Source organism: Clarias gariepinus, chromosome 25, assembly GCF_024256425.1.
Source record: "Clarias gariepinus isolate MV-2021 ecotype Netherlands chromosome 25, CGAR_prim_01v2, whole genome shotgun sequence".
Classification (NCBI taxonomy): domain Eukaryota; kingdom Metazoa; phylum Chordata; class Actinopteri; order Siluriformes; family Clariidae; genus Clarias; species Clarias gariepinus.
The window spans coordinates 9427776-9447502 of record NC_071124.1 but is presented as its reverse complement, the minus strand read 5'-3'; the positions used below and the strand labels follow the sequence as shown (position 1 = coordinate 9447502).

The following is a 19727-nucleotide window of genomic DNA, read 5'->3' as shown; positions in this document are numbered from 1 at the left end:
TTAGATAAATAAAAGAATGTGTATATGGTGTTAATGCTTCTAAACGATCAAAAATGTTCTTGCGGATGTTTGTACTGTACATTAGCACTGTAGCTAGATATAATTCTTTGTTTCCATCCTAGTAGAGATTTTTAAACTGTTCAACATGACTTGTCTTGTTTTTCGATCAGAGGGGTTCGGTATGGGTCCGAATTGTGAGGTCACAATGGTGTTGGACGAGAAGGCCTGGTGCACAGTCATGTTGGAGCATAAAGGGGCCATACCCAAATGTTTTCCAAAATGTCTCGGTATGCTGACGCATTTAGAGTTCCTTTCACTGGAACCATGAGCCCGAGTCCAGAAAAACAACCTCACACCATCATAAATCCTCCTTCCACCAAACATTACCACTGACTCACCGTAGCCAGATAAGTACGTTTACCTGGCAACCGCCAGACTCGGACTTGTGCATAGAATTGCCAGAAAGGAAAGTGTGATTCTTTACTCCAGAGAACCCGTCTCCACTGCAGTGGTGTAAAGCTCATCGCCACAGTCTGCTGAGTTGCTTTCATTCCCGATCGCTCAGGCTAGCGATTAGTCTCTGTGTACCCTCAATGCACATGTCTTAAACCATTAAAAAAAAAATGTATCATGTGTTAGTTTTAATCAGTATTATTTTTGTCAGAAGAACGTAAATGCCTCACACGCACAAAAGCACACACAGTGAAAACTAAAATGTATATTACTGTCTGGACTTGGATCAGCATGTGCAGATCGTATAAGTATTTAACTTGCTTTATTAGTTAATTAAACCTGAGCTGTTGATTCTGGCTGTTGCATAGAGACTCTGAGAACAGATTAAAAGATAGACAATAATATATTTAATGCTGTGAACTGTTTTTTCTTTCAAACTACCTAACAAACTCTGACATTCACCTTAATAAATGTTGATAAAAATAATATATAGTTATATAATGATATAATGCAATGATGTTCAGTGGTTAAATGAGTGTCCAAACATAATATATTTCATATATTATTATTATTTCATAATATATTTCATATATTATTATTATTAAATGTTCTGTTCATTTTCAACAGCTTTTAAGTTGCAGTATTTATATCTAAAATGAGGAAAATCCCCGGATTTTTTTTAATTATTATTAATTTTCAAAAACATATATTTTGGTTGAAGAATCGTGTGCCACAATCAGGATCTCAATTCCCATGTAGAAGAATCATGATTCACATTTTGGCAAGAATGGTGCAGCCCTAATTCCCGGTGAGGAGGAGGAGGCTCTGGGTCGTGATCCACATTAATAATCCTCAGGGCACCCTGAGGGTTTCTCAGAGGTTCTTCAATGTTTTTCTTGTTTGGTGTGTTTTCATCAATACTGATGCTATTCCTGAAACGAACAACCCATTTAGTGTTAAAGCAATCTTTAATGAGACATCAGAGCATTCCATTTAGCTCTATTTACACTATGCTAGTTGTTGTCATGTGATCTACTTGTGCTGTTTTATGCCTAAGATGTTAATGTGCTCAAACATTAATAGTGTGATGATGGCCAACCTGAGTGCACAGAGCAGTACAGTATTATTCAGCACAATCAATATAAAAAAGAAATGTGCACACCTTTTGTATCTTAGTATAAATGGTAGCAAGCAGGCGGAAAACAAGCATCATTTTCTCAGTAATCAGTTCATGCAGAACTGAAGAGATGTCTTGTACAGCATTTTGCCCAGCAATCATCTAGGCTCGCTGATGTATATATACAGTATAAGATATACAGGATATCTTCTACTATATATACATATTATTGCATTTCCTTTAAAAGAATTTGTTTAAAATCTTTGCAAATTTTTATTTTTGCAAAATTTCTTCTAGAAGGTTCTCTCTCCACAAAGAAACACTGAAGCTCTTTCAAAGTGACCATCAGGTTCTTGGTCACCTCCCTGACTACGGCCCTTCTCCCCCAGTCGATCACTTTGGCCAGACGGCCCGCTCTGACAGCTCTAAGAGTCCTTTTTCGTTTTTTTATTTAAATAAATTTGCAAAAATTTTAAACAAATGTCTTTCACGTTGTCATAATGGGGTATCGTTTTTACAATTTTGAAGAAAATAATAAATTGAATCCATTTTGGAATAAGGCTGTAATATAGCAAAAATTTTGGACTGTTTTGATTAAATCTTTAATAAAGTATACCAGTACCTGTAGGTATTACACAACTTGTTAAAATGGTCCATATTATCCATATTGTTAATATTGGACCGAAACAAAAAACAAAAAGGTACCCTGATTACATCTGGTGTAAACATCATTATTTAGGAATAAATCATATCAGCGCAAAGATCCTCACAAATACAACTAAGACAAGTATCTATCATACACTATTTAAGTTTATAGTAAAACACATTAAGAGTAATGTACTAATATCCAATAAAACACAATTAATCCCTTACTGAGGTCTGATAAACCTGTTTTTGGATACACTACATTCAGTTTGTTTTGGAGCCACCTGCTGGTGTGTTGTGGGAATAACACATGGCCTCAACATCAAGAAAATATAATAATAATAATAATAATCTTTTTAATGTTTTTTTTAAACACTATAAAAAGATCTTGTAATGGTTAAAAAGGGAGGATTATTAACTGCCACAGTTTAGTAATAACTTTCAGATAATTTACACATACTTGGGTGTGTTACTCTTCAGCAGTACTAAGAGCAGGCTTTTGGGTCAGTTTTGCTGCTGTAAAGTCTTTCTTACTGACAAATTTCTTTCTGATAAGAGGTGAAGTGCTAAAGGAAAACAATCTAAATTTTTTCCCACTTGATCCAACATATTTTCAGAAAAAAAAATGTGTTCAGGCGCCCACAAGCTCATCTCTAAACAACAGGAGCGGAAATTCTGCAACACCACAGAACAGACCTTTAGTGGAGATGAGTACACACTGGACCCAGGGGTCAGACCCGTCTCATGATGCTGCTGGTGTGAGTCACACACTGATTCAGTGGGGGAGATTTCCTCAACATCAGTGAGAATTGCAGGACTCGCCCACTATCAAATGGCTTTATGATGCCGAAAAGGCGCTGTGCTGAAAGATGTATATTGAGTTTTTTGTATAAAAGTTTACACACTTGTAATTTCCATTGTTTTAAGATGCTGTTAGCAATAATATAACAATATATAATATTTTTATTTGCAAAAAAAAAAAAAATCCTTATCAGATACATATATAATGAATACAATACTTTCATTCATTCCTCTTTAATAGTGTTTATCCTGTACAGGGTCTCAGGAAGCCTGGAGCCTATCGCAGGAGACTTACAGAAAGGCACAAGGCAGAATAAACCCTGCACAGGGTGCCAATCCATCACAGGGCACACAACACGGGCAATATGGAAACACCAATTAGTCTAACCTGCATATTAAGCATGGGGAGAACATGCAGACTCAACGCACAAAGACCAGAGCCGGGAATCGAACCCTGGAGGTGCGAGGTCACAGTGCTAAACAGGAAATAAAGATGACCTTAACCGCAATGAACCAAGTTTTGTATACTCAAAACAATTCAGCAACACAATACCCCAAAGGAGTATGTTAAAGTGTGAGGACTCTTTTTTTTTTTTTTTATCCGTCTATGGGAACTGTTCACACAATCATTCACATTGCACCACTTGCACGTTCCAGCTAGGAATGTTTAACACAATCCCACATCACACCACACCAATCAATCTCAACAAGGCTTGTACGATCAAAGTCTTTATTAACCACATTTTTGGGTGTGTCATACAACAAAACTATAAAATAATTCCATTTTTTGGCATGAAAACATTTGACATTTTAGTGCATTTAGTGATTGTATAAAGTCAGTTGGACATTTTTTTTTTGGACAAACCTGATTACATTTGTACCCCTGAAAGAAGCATGTATTTAATTCCTATATCTTACTGTTAAAATGCGTGTCGGATCAGATTCTGCAGATTTAATTTAGATTTTCTCACAAAGAATTATCAATTTACAACAAATATATAGGACTATGTATAAAAAGGAACATAAAGGAATGACAAATATATAATACCATTCATTTTTAGCGAGGGGAGAATGAACAAGGGGAAACACTAATGAGAACATAAAGCCAACCTACATGAACAAAAGAACACATTCAGCTTATTCACTTCATATGGGGTAGAATACAAAAGTTTGCATCCCTCACAGTTAGCGTAAAGAGGAGGAACATACAAAAAAAAAAAAAGAGACAGACATTATATAGATCCACAGGTTAAAACAGGTGGGCAGATACAGTACACTATTGGAGAATATCTATATCATATTCGGAAAGAGAAAAGGAATATTTTTTGTTATTGAGATCTTAATATACTGATAGAATAACCATCCATACTAAATGCAGTGATAAAAAAAAAAAAAAATCCATTCATGGGTATGCAAACTTTTGCACTCAACAACTGATTCACTTAATCCAAATCATTTCAAAGTACAGGTACAGTACATGAGGAACTTTTGCTCATTTTACACAGCATGAGCGCAAGTAAGTATGCATACAAGAAAATCTCTCTCTCTCTCTCTCTCTCTCTCTCTCTCAAACCCATGCCTGCCAGCCCGGGAAGAGGCGGCTCAGGTTTTTAGGGTCCATGGCCTGCTGGATGAGGAGGTTGACTTGGCCGCCGACACTAAGCACCGTTCCCTCCTCCACACCTTTGAGTTTCTCCTGCAGCCGCAGCAGCACTCGCTCCGCCACCTTGTTGAAGCTCTGACTGTCGCTGCTGACACAGAAAACAGTAACGTGAGCGCGATTAGACTAATAAACCTGTACATGTAGTTTTCGTACAATCATATACAGTAGCACTTTGCAGTTGCTTAGCTTAATCTTTCTTGAAATCAAAACTTTAACAAAAAAAAAGTTGGGGGAAAAAACTACTGTATGACCTCAGTGATGTCTTCTTGGTGCCATGTGGGCTTTTGAAAACTGAACAGTTTTTGTTGAATCAGAGGAGACAGTTATGATACAGTAGTAATGCAAATTAGTACTCCTTACAGCCATGCTAAGCAGAAAAACATCTCAGATCGCAGAACATGCCAAGTCATGAGGCAAAGCTCCAGATTCCTGCTCTTAGCTGACAGGACTAGGACATGATGTGGTCTTCTGCCTCCATTTTGACCTGTTGCCTGACATGCTTTTCTGCTCACCACTGTTGTAAAGAGTTATTAGTAATGCTAACATAAAGTAGCCTTCCTGTCAACCTGATAGAGTCCAGCTGTTCTGTCTAACCTCTCTAATCAGGAACAGTGATAATCTGTCTGTCTGTCTGCCTGTGTGTCTGTCTGTCTGTTGATCTGTCTGTCTATATGCCTGATGATCTGCCTGTCTGTCTGACGATCTGTCTGTCTGTCTGTCTGTCTGTCTGACGATCTGTCTGTCTGTCTGTCTGATGATCTGTCTGTCTATATGTCTGACGATCTGCCTCTCTGTCTTTCTGACGATCTGCCTGGCTGTCGGTCTGCCTGGCTGTCGGTCTGCCTGGCTGTCGGTCTGTGTGTCTGACGGTCTGCCTGGCTGGCTGTCTGTCTGACGATCTGCCTGACTGTCAGACGATCTGCCCGTCTGTCCGTCTGTCTGACGATCTGCCCGTCTGCCCGTCTGTCTGACGATCTGCCTGGCTGTCTGACCGTCTGTCCGTCTGTCTGACGATCTGCCCGTCTGCCCGTCTGTCTGACGATCTGCCCGTCTGTCTCTGTCTGTCTGACGATCTGCCCGGCTGTCTGTCTGTCTGACGATCTGCCCGGCTGGCTGTCTGTCTGACGATCTTCCTGTCTGTCTGTCTGACGATCTTCCTGTCTGTCTGTCTGTTTGTCTGACGATCTACCTGGCTGTCTGTCTGTTTGTCTGACGATCTACCTGTCTGTCTGTCTGGCTGTCTGACGATCCTCCTGTCTGTCTGACGATCTTTTTGTCTGGCTGTCTGTCTGACGATCTTTCTGTCTGGCTGTCTGTCTGACGATCTTTCTGTCTGTCTGTCTGTCTGACGATCTGCCTGTCTGTCTGTCTGTCTGACGATCTGCCTGTCTGTCTGTCTGTCTGACGATCTGCCTGTCTGTCTGTCTGTCTGACGATCTGCCTGTCTGTCTGTCTGTCTGACGATCTGCCTGTCTGTCTGTCTGTCTGACGATCTGCCTGTCTGTCTGTCTGTCTGTCTGTCTGACGATCTGCCTGGCTGTCTGTCTGTCGATCTGCCTGGCTGTCTGTCTGACGATCTGCCTGTCTGTCTGACGATCTGCCTGGCTGTCTGTCTGACGATCTGCCCGGCTGTCTGTCTGTCTGACGATCTGCCCGGCTGTCTGTCTGACGATCTGCCCGGCTGTCTGTCTGTCTGTCTGACGATCTTCCTGTCTGTCTGTCTGACGATCTTCCTGTCTGTCTGTCTGACGATCTTCCTGTCTGTCTGTCTGACGATCTTCCTGTCTGTCTGTCTGTTCGTCTGACGATCTTCCTGTCTGTCTGTCTGGCTGTCTGACGATCCTCCTGTCTGTCTGACGATCTTTCTGTCTGTCTGTCTGTCTGACGATCTTTCTGTCTGTCTGTCTGTCTGACGATCTGCCTGTCTGTCTGTCTGTCTGACGATCTGCCTGTCTGTCTGTCTGTCTGACGATCTGCCTGTCTGTCTGTCTGTCTGACGATCTGCCTGTCTGTCTGTCTGTCTGACGATCTGCCTGTCTGTCTGTCTGTCTGACGATCTGCCTGTCTGTCTGTGTCTGTCTGACGATCTGCCTGGCTGTCTGTCTGACGATCTGCCTGGCTGTCTGTCTGTCTGTCTGACGATCTGCCTGGCTGTCTGTCTGACGATCTGCCCGGCTGTCTGTCTGTCTGACGATCTGCCCGGCTGTCTGTCTGTCTGACGATCTGCCCGGCTGTCTGTCTGTCTGACGATCTGCCCGGCTGTCTGTCTGTCTGTCTGACGATCCTCCTGTCTGTCTGACGATCCTCCTGTCTGTCTGTCTGTCTGACGATCTTTCTGGCTGTCTGTCTGTCTGACGATCTGCCCGACTGGCTGTCTGTCTGTCTGACGATCTGCCCGACTGGCTGTCTGTCTGTCTGACGATCTGCCCGACTGGCTGTCTGTCTGTCTGACGATCCGACTGGCTGTCTGTCTGTCTGACGATCTTTCTGTCTGTCTGACGATCTTTCTGTCTGTCTGTCTGTCTGACGATCCTCCTGTCTGTCTGACGATCTTTCTGTCTGTCTGACGATCTTTCTGTCTGTCTGTCTGTCTGACGATCTTTCTGTCTGTCTGTCTGTCTGACGATCTGCCCGACTGTCTGTCTGTCTGACGATCTGCCCGACTGTCTGTCTGTCTGACGATCTGCCTGTCTGTCTGACGATCTGCCTGTCTGTCTGACGATCTGCCCGTCTGTCTGACGATCTGCCCGTCTGTCTGACGATCTGCCCGTCTGTCTGACGATCTGTCTGTCTGTCTGACGATCTGTCTGTCTATATGTCTGACGATCTGCCTCTCTGTTTTTCTGACGATCTGCCTGTCTGTCTGACGATCTGCCTGGCTGTCGGTCTGCCTGGCTGTCGGTCTGTGTGTCTGACGGTCTGCCTGGCTGGCTGTCTGTCTGACGATCTGCCCGACTGTCAGACGATCTGCCCGACTGTCAGACGATCTGCCCGTCTGTCAGACGATCTGCCCGTCTGTCAGACGATCTGCCCGTCTGTCAGACGATCTGCCCGTCTGTCAGACGATCTGCCCGTCTGTCAGACGATCTGCCCGTCTGTCTCTGTCTGTCTGACGATCTGCCCGTCTGTCTGTCTGTCTGACGATCTGCCTGGCTGTCTGTCTGACGATCTGCCTGGCTGTCTGTCTGACGATCTGCCTGGCTGTCTGTCTGTCTGTCTGACGATCTGCCTGGCTGTCTGTCTGACGATCTGCCCGACTGGCTGTCTGACGATCTGCCCGACTGGCTGTCTGACGATCTGCCCGACTGGCTGTCTGACGATCTGCCCGACTGGCTGTCTGTCTGTCTGACGATCTGCCCGACTGTCTGTCGGTCTGTCTGACGATCTGCCCGACTGTCTGTCGGTCTGACGATCTGCCCGACTGTCTGTCGGTCTGACGATCTGCCCGACTGTCTGTCGGTCTGACGATCTGCCCGACTGTCTGTCGGTCTGACGATCTGCCCGACTGTCTGTCTGTCTGACGATCTGCCCGTCTGTCTGTCTGACGATCTGCCCGTCTGTCTGTCTGACGATCTGCCCGTCTGTCTGTCTGACGATCTGCCCGTCTGTTTCTGTCTGTCTGACGATCTGCCCGTCTGGCTCTGTCTGTCTGACGATCTGCCCGTCTGTCTGTCTGACGATCTGCCCGTCTGTCTGACGATCTGCCCGTCTGTTTCTGTCTGTCTGACGATCTGCCCGTCTGGCTCTGTCTGTCTGACGATCTGCCCGTCTGTTTCTGTCTGTCTGACGATCTGCCCGTCTGTCTGACGATCTGCCCGTCTGTCTGACGATCTGCCCGTCTGTCTGACGATCTGCCCGTCTGGCTCTGTCTGTCTGACGATCTGCCCGTCTGGCTCTGTCTGTCTGACGATCTGCCCGGCTGGCTCTGTCTGTCTGACGATCTGCCCGGCTGGCTCTGTCTGTCTGACGATCTGCCCGGCTGGCTCTGTCTGTCTGACGATCTGCCCGGCTGGCTCTGTCTGTCTGACGATCTGCCCGGCTGGCTGTCTGTCTGTCTGACGATCTGCCCGGCTGGCTGTCTGTCTGACGATCTGCCCGGCTGGCTGTCTGTCTGACGATCTTCCTGTCTGTTTGTCTGACGATCTTCCTGTCTGTTTGTCTGACGATCTTCCTGTCTGTTTGTCTGACGATCTTCCTGTCTGTCTGTCTGTTTGTCTGACGATCTACCTGTCTGTCTGTCTGTCTGTCTGACGATCCTCCTGTCTGTCTGACGATCTTTCTGTCTGTCTGTCTGTCTGACGATCCTCCTGTCTGTCTGACGATCTTTCTGTCTGTCTGTCTGTCTGACGATCTTTCTGTCTGTCTGTCTGTCTGTCTGACGATCTTTCTGTCTGTCTGTCTGTCTGTCTGACGATCTTTCTGTCTGTCTGTCTGTCTGACGATCTGCCTGTCTGTCTGTCTGTCTGACGATCTGCCCGTCTGTCTGTCTGACGATCTGCCCGGCTGTCTGTCTGACGATCTGCCCGGCTGTCTGTCTGACGATCTGCCCGGCTGTCTGTCTGACGATCTGCCCGGCTGTCTGTCTGACGATCTGCCCGGCTGTCTGTCTGTTTGTCTGACGATCTTCCTGTCTGTTTGTCTGACGATCTTCCTGTCTGTTTGTCTGACGATCTTCCTGTCTGTCTGTCTGTCTGACGATCTTCCTGTCTGTCTGTCTGTCTGACGATCTTCCTGTCTGTCTGTCTGTCTGTCTGTCTGACGATCCTCCTGTCTGTCTGTCTGTCTGACGATCTGCCTGTCTGTCTGTCTGTCTGACGATCTGCCTGTCTGTCTGTCTGTCTGACGATCTGCCTGTCTGTCTGTCTGTCTGACGATCTGCCTGTCTGTCTGTCTGTCTGACGATCTGCCTGTCTGTCTGTCTGTCTGACGATCTGCCTGTCTGTCTGTCGATCTGCCTGGCTGTCTGTCTGTCTGTCGATCTGCCTGGCTGTCTGTCTGACGATCTGCCCGGCTGTCTGTCTGACGATCTGCCCGGCTGTCTGTCTGACGATCTGCCCGTCTGTCTGTCTGACGATCTGCCCGTCTGTCTGTCTGACGATCTGCCCGGCTGTCTGTCTGACGATCTGCCCGGCTGTCTGTCTGACGATCTGCCCGGCTGTCTGTCTGTCTGTCTGACGATCTGCCCGGCTGTCTGTCTGACGATCTGCCCGGCTGTCTGTCTGTCTGTCTGACGATCTGCCCGACTGTCTGTCTGTCTGACGATCTGCCCGACTGTCTGTCTGTCTGACGATCTGCCCGACTGTCTGTCTGTCTGTCGATCTGCTTGGCTGTCTGTCTTTCTGTCGATCTGCCTGTCTGTCTGTCGATCTGCCTGTCTGTCTGTCGATCTGCCTGTCTGTCTGTCGATCTGCCTGGCTGTCTGTCTGTCTGTCGATCTGCCTGGCTGTCTGTCTGTCTGTCGATCTGCCTGGCTGTCTGTCTGTCTGACGATCTGCCTGGCTGTCTGTCTGACGATCTGCCTGGCTGCCTGTCTCTCTGACGATCTGCCTGGCTGCCTGTCTGTCTGACGATCTGCCTGGCTGCCTGTCTGTCTGACGATCTGCCTGGCTGCCTGTCTGTCTGACGATCTGCCTGTCTGTCTGTCTGACGATCTGCCTGTCTGTCTGTCTGTCTGACGATCTGCCTGGCTGTCTGTCTGACGATCTGCCTGGCTGTCTGTCTGTCTGACGATCTGCCTGGCTGTCTGTCTGACGATCTGCCTGGCTGGCTGTCTGACGATCTTCCTGTCTGTCTGTCTGTCTGTCTGTCTGTCTGTCTGACGATCCTCCTGTCTGTCTGACGATCTTTCTGTCTGTCTGTCTGTCTGTCTGTCTGACGATCTTTCTGTCTGTCTGTCTGTCTGTCTGACGATCTTTCTGTCTGTCTGTCTGTCTGACGATCTGCCTGGCTGCCTGTCTGTCTGACGATCTGCCTGGCTGCCTGTCTGTCTGACGATCTGCCTGGCTGCCTGTCTGTCTGTCGATCTGCCTGTCTGTCTGTCTGTCTGACGATCTGCCTGTCTGTCTGTCTGACGATCTGCCTGTCTGTCTGTCTGACGATCTGCCTGTCTGTCTGTCTGTCTGACGATCTGCCTGGCTGTCTGTCTGACGATCTGCCTGGCTGTCTGTCTGTCTGACGATCTGCCTGGCTGGCTGTCTGACGATCTGCCTGGCTGGCTGTCTGACGATCTGCCTGGCTGGCTGTCTGACGATCTTCCTGTCTGTCTGTCTGTCTGTCTGTCTGACGATCCTCCTGTCTGTCTGACGATCTTTCTGTCTGTCTGTCTGTCTGACGATCTTTCTGTCTGTCTGTCTGTCTGTCTGACGATCTTTCTGTCTGTCTGTCTGTCTGACGATCTTTCTGTCTGTCTGTCTGTCTGACGATCTGCCTGTCTGTCTGTCTGTCTGACGATCTGCCTGTCTGTCTGTCTGTCTGACGATCTGCCTGTCTGTCTGTCTAACGATCTGCCCGGCTGTCTGTCTAACGATCTGCCCGGCTGTCTGTCTGACGATCTGCCCGGCTGTCTGTCTGACGATCTGCCCGGCTGGCTGTCTGACGATCTTCCTGTCTGTCTGTCTGTTTGTCTGACGATTTACCTGGCTGTCTGTCTGACGATCTACCTGGCTGTCTGTCTGGCTGTCTGACGATCTACCTGGCTGTCTGTCTGGCTGTCTGACGATCCTCCTGTCTGTCTGACGATCTTTCTGTCTGTCTGTCTGATGATCCTCCTGTCTGTCTGACGATCTTTCTGTCTGTCTGTCTGTCTGACGATCTGCCCGACTGTCTGTCTGTCTGACGATCTGCCCGTCTGTCTGTCTGTCTGACGATCTGCCCGTCTGTCTGTCTGACGATCTGCCCGTCTGTCTGTCTGTCTGACGATCTGCCCGTGTGTCTGTCTGTCTGACGATCTGCCCGTCTGTCTGACGATCTGCCCGTCTGTCTGACGATCTGTCTGTCTATATGTCTGACGATCTGCCTCTCTGTCTTTCTGACGATCTGCCTCTCTGTCTGACGATCTGCCTGGCTGTCGGTCTGCCTGGCTGTCGGTCTGCGTGTCTGACGGTCTGCCCGGCTGGCTGTCTGTCTGTCTGACGATCTGCCCGACTGTCTGTCTGTCTGTCTGACGATCTGCCCGACTGTCTGTCTGTCTGTTTGACGAACTGCCCGACTGTCTGTCTGTCTGTCTGTCTGACGATCTGCCCGTCTGTTTCTGTCTGTCTGACGATCTGCCCGACTGTCTGTCTGTCTGACGATCTGCCCGTCTGTCTGTCTGACGATCTGCCCGTCTGTCTGTCTGTCGATCTGCCTGGCTGTCTGTCTGTCTGTCGATCTGCCTGGCTGTCTGTCTGTCTGACGATCTGCCTGGCTGTCTGTCTGTCTGACGATCTGCCTGGCTGTCTGTCTGTCTGACGATCTGCCTGGCTGTCTGTCTGTCTGACGATCTGCCTGGCTGGCTGTCTGACGATCTGCCTGGCTGTCTGTCTGACGATCTGCCTGGCTGTCTGTCTCTCTGACGATCTGCCTGGCTGCCTGTCTCTCTGACGATCTGCCTGGCTGCCTGTCTGTCTGACGATCTGCCTGGCTGCCTGTCTGTCTGACGATCTGCCTGTCTGTCTGACGATCTGCCTGTCTGTCTGACGATCTGCCTGTCTGTCTGACGATCTGCCTGTCTGTCTGACGATCTGCCTGTCTGTCTGTCTGACGATCTGCCCGTCTGTCTGACAATCTGCCTGTCTGTCTGTCTGACGATCTGCCCGTCTGTCTGTCTGACGATCTGCCCGTCTGTCTGTCTGACGATCTGCCCGTCTGTCTGTCTGCCTGACGAGCTGCCCGACTGTCTTTCTAACGATCTGCCTGACTGTCTGTCTGATGATCTGCCTGTCTGTCTGTCTGATGATCTGCCTGTCTGTCTGTCTGATGATCTGCCTGTCTGTCTGTCTGATGATCTGCCTGTCTGTCTGTCTGATGATCTGCCTGTCTGTCTGTCTGATGATCTGCCTGTCTGTCTGTCTGATGATCTGCCTGTCTGTCTGATGATCTGCCTGTTTAATGTATTTATGGTTTCTTAGAGTATATGTCTCAGTGTTATGTAGGCAGATACTTGACTGAAATCACATTTTTTTTTTAAATGATTGCTACTTGTTGATCAAATTACAGCTACGGTATGACCTCTGGGTTTCCCCAGGTATCTACACATTTCAACTATACAACTAAAAACCAAAAAAAAATATAAATCATTGATTCTTTTATCTCAGCATATCAAACCCATTACATCTAAAGCACTTCAAATGTATCAATATCATAATTAATGAATTTTTTTTATATTTATTGTATTTTGTGTGTTAAACCTCGGTTTGCGGTGAGTTTCATGTTCCTCTCCTGCAGGTGTGGGGTTGAGGGTGGCGTTTAGTTCGGCCTGCTCGTCCTGCTGCTGCAGATAGAAGGCTTTAAGTGGGTTCATCGTCCAATCGAACAAAGGATCGTACAGCAACACCTGCAACCCAAACACACACACACACAATGTTAGCACTAAATTATTCCAGTTTTCCAGATTCTGTGAATGACTTGACAGCTCGTGCACCTCCACAATGGTCAAGAGAACCTCCTGAGAACTCCTCATGACCTCCATGGTCTTCTCACAGCATCTAAGGTAAAAGAAAGAACAGAACTATTAGCTGAATTCTTTAATAACTGACTGATAACACATTACATGATGTATGTTATTAATTAAGTATAAGATCTATATAGTGGACATGGTCAATATCTTTACATTTATTTCTTTTTAAATACTTGTTCCTTTGGGTCCCAAAACACTAATTACTGCACTAAATATTTAAGCATGCACCGTAATATTAGGTATGCATACTGATTTGTGCACATTACGTGGTTTATAGATCCATATAGAACAGACTGAAGGGTACTTATCTTTCTTAGCTTTATAGGAGAAAGGGATTTAAATCTGGTCACTGATCTTCCCCTAGATCGGGTTATGATCTTTTTGGAAAATCCATGAACTGTACAAACAACTTAAAACCTTCTGACGATCAGATATTGGGGTTTTTCTTTTTTTTCCCCAATGAACGTACCAATGGACAACCATCATACAGTATGCTACCATACATTTGAAGTGTTTTTCTAGATCAAAGGTTATTATTCAACTACCTCATCATTGCGACTCTCATGATAAAAAGAGCAATGTGGAACTGACCTCCTGAAGACTCCCTCTACGCCAGTGATGCCCATGCCATCCACGATGTCTCTGGACAGCCTGAAGGGCACAGTCTCAGGGGTTGGCAAGATCTTCCCCTGCTCAAAGGCAACACCTGACAAAAGAATCATGTCAGGTTAAAGCTGAAAATGAATGACAGGAAGTGATTTGTTTTTCTTCTTCACTCACCCAGGTCTATGTGCACCAGTTCTGCTGTTTGCTCATCTATCAGAATGTTCTGGATGTGTCGGTCACCCAGGCCAACGATGTAGCCCACTATGAGAAGAACAGCAATTAAACAAGCAAATCAGTGGGTAAATAAATCAGTCATGGAAGAAAGGAATGAAAGGAAGAAAGGAAAAAAGGAATGGAAGGAAGGAAGGGAAAAAGTAAATTAAAAAAGGAAAATGGTCAGTATACAGGACAAAAAGGAGAAAATAAAATAAATAAGAAAGTAAGTAAATTAGGAAGGAAGGGAATAAATAAGAAAGTAATTAAATTAGGGAATAAATATGAGAGGAAGGGAGAGAGGAAGGAATATAGTAAGGAATGGATAAAAACATTATTACATCAGTCAATAAAGAAAAAGAAGGAAGAAGGGAAAGAACAAAGGAATAAGAAAAACTAAATCAGTAATGGAAGTAAAGAAAAAGGAAAAAAAAAAGGGGAAATACAGTAAGTGATTTAAAAAGAATAAAGGAAGCAAAAATGAAAATAAGTAAAATCAGTAACTAAGGAAGTGAATACGGAACGAAGGAAGAAACGAAGTAGCAACATAAAGTAGGCAAATCAATAAGTAAATAAGTAGAGTAAGTAAGGAATTTAGTCAGAAATGATGTAAGGAAGTAAATAAATAAAGCCAAGTAAATAAGAAAAAAGCTACATAAGTAGCTACATGTAAATCAAGTAAGAATGGATTAAGGAAGGAAAATTATTTTAATCTATGAAAACAACATTAGAAACATGATAGTCTGCCTAGCAACAAAATGCAACACGAAATAATCACATCTAACTCTTTTGAAACAGAACTTTTTTTATTATTAAAAATGAAATAAACCGATGGTTTATGTAATCGTGTATAACCTTACATGCAAGACGGATTATTTTTGCCGATTCATTAATCTTTAACAATGGAGACAAAAAAATCCTGGAAAATGTAAATATCCTTTACAGCCTGCGATTGGGATCTGATTAAAGTGCACTTTACCGTACTCTTTACTTTAATTATGGATTTAATAATTAGTCACCTGTTTTCTTAATTGCTGGTCAACATCAACATAAATTAGTATCTGTGCAACCTCAAGTGTTGATACCTATAGAGGACGTAGCTACGCTGTGTGTGTACGCCAGCCTCTTCTCCATCCATATGGCCGGATCCAGAAACCTTTCCATGCAAAAGTAACGGAAAACAGGACGAAAGTTTTGGCACACCTCTGTGTACGCCTGAAGCTTTTGGTCAAATTCCATCTTCTGGGCCTCCTACATGACAATCATACACATACACACAGGTAAAAGACAGTTGCAGTAGCAAAACACCAGTTCCAGTTTCTCATCACAGCTCCAAATCAGTACTCATGAAATTTAAAGTGAGCCATTAGATCACAAAAATGTATTTTTATTAGTGTGTTTATTAATGTGTTTAGGATGAAACACTAACGCTCCTCAGTATTCATTTGAGGCTAACTTACATATTCTCGTATTCAGTTTTTTCTACCAATAATGGAAGTGGAAACAATTCGTTTCATTCATTCATCATCAGTACCTGCAAATTTCCCATAATCATAACTCATAACCCAGTTAAAAAACAGAACAAGGTGTGTGCAGAAGAGTGAAGATATTAAGCAATAAACCAGAGTTGCATATTCTGCACTAATCAGACGCACCATCATTTTCCTGCGACAGGCCATGCTGGTCAAGTCCTGAGGCCGAAAACGTTTGTGTGCTCCGTCCTGAGGGTCCACTAGAAATTCTCCTATTGGGACAGTGCCTGAGCACCACTCCAAAACACCACTCCTCTGGGAGAAAGGCACCACCTGACACACAACAGCCCAAAAGAATGCAGATTTTAGCATGAAATGTGATTAATGTAATAGCATTTACCAGAAATCAGCACATATAATTATACCCATAAACAGTGAGACCTCTTATTACACTATATATATAGAAATTCTACCCATACTTTTTTAACATTATCTTTAAGTGAACAATTTATTTAAATTTTTTTTGTTTTTCTCTACTATTATCCAGTATTGTTTATTTCTACATACAAATTAAAATGTATACAGTTGAAAAATCAATTAAAGAATGTTGAAAGAAAGAAAAAAGCAGCAGTAATTTAATTATTCATTTATTTTAAAAAATTGACCTTGTAGCGGCGAATGTTGAGTTTCCTCCTGCGCGTATCAGCGTTGCGTTGCAGCAGGGTTGAGCACATCTGAAATACCTGCTGCATCACTGCATCCTGCCTCAGATCATCCTGCCCCTGTACAGACATGATAAGGATGAAGATGATAAAAATCAGAATAAAAAAATTACACTGAATTTGAAAGAAAAAATGGGGGAAATTATTTAATCATTTTTTTATATAATAAAAAATCAATAAGAAGAAAAGAAGCAGTAACAGTGATGGAAACATAATGAAAGAAAAAGAAATTAGGAAAAAATAGAAGAAAGTAGAGGAAAATAGAAGTAAGAAACATAGGAAATGTTAAAAAAAAAAAAGAGAAGCTCATGTCTGAAGCTAAGGCAAGTAAGCATAAGAATAATACATTTTCATACGCAAGTCTTCCCCATATAGTTTATTCCCTCTTAGTAATATTGATGATAAATGATCGAAGAAGTGATGTCATAAAAATACAGGTTCCTGATTTATTCCACTGTTTTTTCCACTAAAAATATTCCAGCTACATTTGAAACTAGATTTTTCCTCCCCTGCAGTCTCACCTTGACCAGCTGTCTCCTGCTCTTCCCATCCGAGCCCACACAGTCGATGATCTTGGGCAGGTTGACGCCTCCAGCCAGGTGGAAGTGAGGCTTAAAAGACCTGACAGTCACCAGATCCTCATATTTCCCTGACGGATCCACCTTTAGAAAAAGGCAGTAATACTCGAGTAAAAATTTGTTACTGTATAATGGTGCCTATGGAACGACTTAAACATCGCGATCAGCAAAAATGGAATAGAATCGATTCTACAGTCTACAAATCCGCTAATACGCTAATGTTTACTGTCTGATTTATTTCAATCTGCTATATTTCTTGTAGCTTTAGAAATATTAAATACTACTAAAAGTGAACAAAGAAATGTTGTGTAAATTGTGTTGTCAGTTAATAATCTGTTATCTTCTGCTCTGCATACAGTTTAGTAAATGATGATATTGCACCAACCACCCAAGAAGAAAAAACAATACTCAAAACATGAGTACAGTAAGTCCCCTCTATACAAGCATTTGAATTACGAACTTTCGAAGACACAATCATGTGTATGCACAACAGTTAAATCACATGCCAGGCATACTGTACAAGGGCACGTGCATGCAGCGTGCATACCATCATGTCCTGAAGCAAGCGTAAAAGCTACGGCAATGAAGCTGGTACTGTTAAAAAGCACAAAGCAATAATGAGGGGGAAATAATTGAGAGAGCGGAGCGAGGTGAAAAGATGGCATACATTGCTTATTCTATTAACACGAATCGTTTAACCGTCGCCATGATTCTAAAGAACAAGGACAAGATCATGGAACATGTTGGTTGTGTATAGCCAATTGTGTTATTATCCTAGCACCTGAACATTGTTTTTTTTTTTTTTGGACTTACGAACAAATTGGACTTATGAATGAGCTCTGGGAATGGAACTTGTTCGTATGTTGAGGACTTATTGTATTTGCAGAAGATGGAAACAAGGTGAAATTTTTGCAGAAGCTTTGGTATATTTTAAGGAGTTTTAGACCATTTAACATTTGCAAATTTGACTAAAGAATAGATTCTGAATCATGAACAACTCACAATAGAAAAATAAAACTGCACTATCAATGAAATTACACAAGAAGTCAGGCCCCAATGTGGGTAAGTTAGTGTGTAAGTTAATTCCAAAAATGTTGAGTGGGGTTCAGGCCAGTCTAGGACATTTGAGTTCCTCCATATCATCCTCGGCAAGCCATGCGTTCACAAAGCTCGATTTTTTACCCTGGGGTATTGCCTAGGTGTAGTATTGAAGGTTCCATTAACCTGTTTCAGCATGACAATACCTGTTTCACAAAGCGAGCTCCATGAAGGAAAGCCTTGCCATGGATGATATGGAACAATTCAAGGTCCTGCACCAAGCTTTGACCTGAATCCCACTCAGAACCTTTGGGAAAAAGAGGAACACTGATTTCATGCTTGGCCTCCTCGCTCGAAATTGATGCCTGAGCTCCTGTGGTTGAATGACACCCACCCTACACACTGTATAAATGCAGATCATTTACTGCTTTCTGTTGCACCCAAATGAGGATGGGTTCCCTGTTGAGTCTGGTTCCTCTCAAGGTTTCTTCCTATTACCATCTCAGGGAGTTTTTCCTTGCCACTGTCGCCCTCGGCTTGCTCACCAGGGACAAACTGACCATTTTTGATTCATACAAATTCACATTTCATACAAACTTAAATAATTCTTTTGACTGTGTAAAGCTGCTTTGCGGCAATGAAAATTGCTAAAAGCGCTATACAAATAAAATTGAATTGAATTGAATTGAATGACCACAAATTCCTACAACCACTTACAATGTTATTATTTTGTTATAACAGAAAACTGGGAAAAACTCCATATTAACCAAATGTCCAAGGGTCTGGAATGGGAAATTCAATTGGCAGATATACAGTATACACATACTTTTAGCCATATAGTGCACCTTTTAAATTCTAATAGTTTCTAGAAAAAATAAAATAATTGCCTGTACCTTGATCTCCATTGTAGGGATTACGACACCCTCTAAATCTTTAATCTGCATGATGGGTTGTTCCGCCGGAATAGGGAGTGCCTCTGTACCAACACAACATACACTCAGCAGTTATTTTGCTGATACTTTAATCATTATTATAATGCACCAATGATATATAATATTCACTAATTTATTTACATATAGTAAGGGCGTTCAAGTCAAACAGAACACAGTTATGAGAGTTAAAACCTCCCTTTATTTCTCCTTATTATCCCCTGCTATACTAAACATTTATTCCAGTGTTTCCCTGGTGCTTGGATACCATCAAGGCCTCCCAGGAACTCCTTTAATGGCCCAAACATGAGAAAATGGCTTGGAGCAAGATCAGGACTGTACAAGGGTCTTTTAATAACTCCCAGCATAGTTTCTATAATATGCACGTAGTGCGGTGGGCAGTACGAGGTCATACAAAAGAGGTCCCACAAAAACATCAACGAACTGTGCTTAAAGTCTTCTACAAATGACAATCAGTTTTATGCCTTCATTCATGAAAAATGTTACTTCAAAAGACTTTTTAAGTCCTGGTTTGATTCGAACACCCCTCGTAGTTTATTTTACATAAAATTATAAGCAACCACATACTATAACAAGTATGTGGTTAAAAGGTGTCCACTCACTCTTTTCATTTTTATGCTTGCTTGCATCCATGTACGCGAGGGTAATGTAGGCGTGGCAGAGAGCCTCGATACCCCGGATCAGCTGTGCCTTTTTCTTCCGGATGGTGTTGAGGATTTTCTGCGCCACCTCGGCTCGGTCCTGCAGAACAGCAGCACGCAAACCAAATCAGCACCGTTTTATATAAACACTTCACAAACTCTGTTGCTGTCT

General features: G+C 44.0%; 1 protein-coding gene across 2 annotated transcripts in view; it reads right to left on the bottom strand.

The window, feature by feature from the left end:
• Nucleotides 1-3738: 3738 nt before the first annotated feature.
• Nucleotides 3739-19727, bottom strand: part of atm (ATM serine/threonine kinase) — a 61412-nt gene continuing 45423 nt past the window's right edge. The window contains exons 54-64 of one of the 2 annotated variants that reach the window (XM_053486635.1): nucleotides 19517-19655; nucleotides 18858-18940; nucleotides 16870-17010; nucleotides 16292-16408; nucleotides 15810-15959; nucleotides 15240-15405; nucleotides 14116-14202; nucleotides 13927-14041; nucleotides 13300-13363; nucleotides 13067-13212; nucleotides 3739-4767 (exon numbers count right to left, since the gene is read on the bottom strand). In XM_053486635.1, coding sequence (XP_053342610.1) covers nucleotides 4584-4767; nucleotides 13067-13212; nucleotides 13300-13363; nucleotides 13927-14041; nucleotides 14116-14202; nucleotides 15240-15405; nucleotides 15810-15959; nucleotides 16292-16408; nucleotides 16870-17010; nucleotides 18858-18940; nucleotides 19517-19655 — 1392 coding nt within the window. In that variant the 3' untranslated portion in view covers nucleotides 3739-4583. The remainder of the gene's footprint in view (nucleotides 4768-13066; nucleotides 13213-13299; nucleotides 13364-13926; nucleotides 14042-14115; nucleotides 14203-15239; nucleotides 15406-15809; nucleotides 15960-16291; nucleotides 16409-16869; nucleotides 17011-18857; nucleotides 18941-19516; nucleotides 19656-19727) is intronic. The other variant, XM_053486636.1, reaches the window with a different exon arrangement.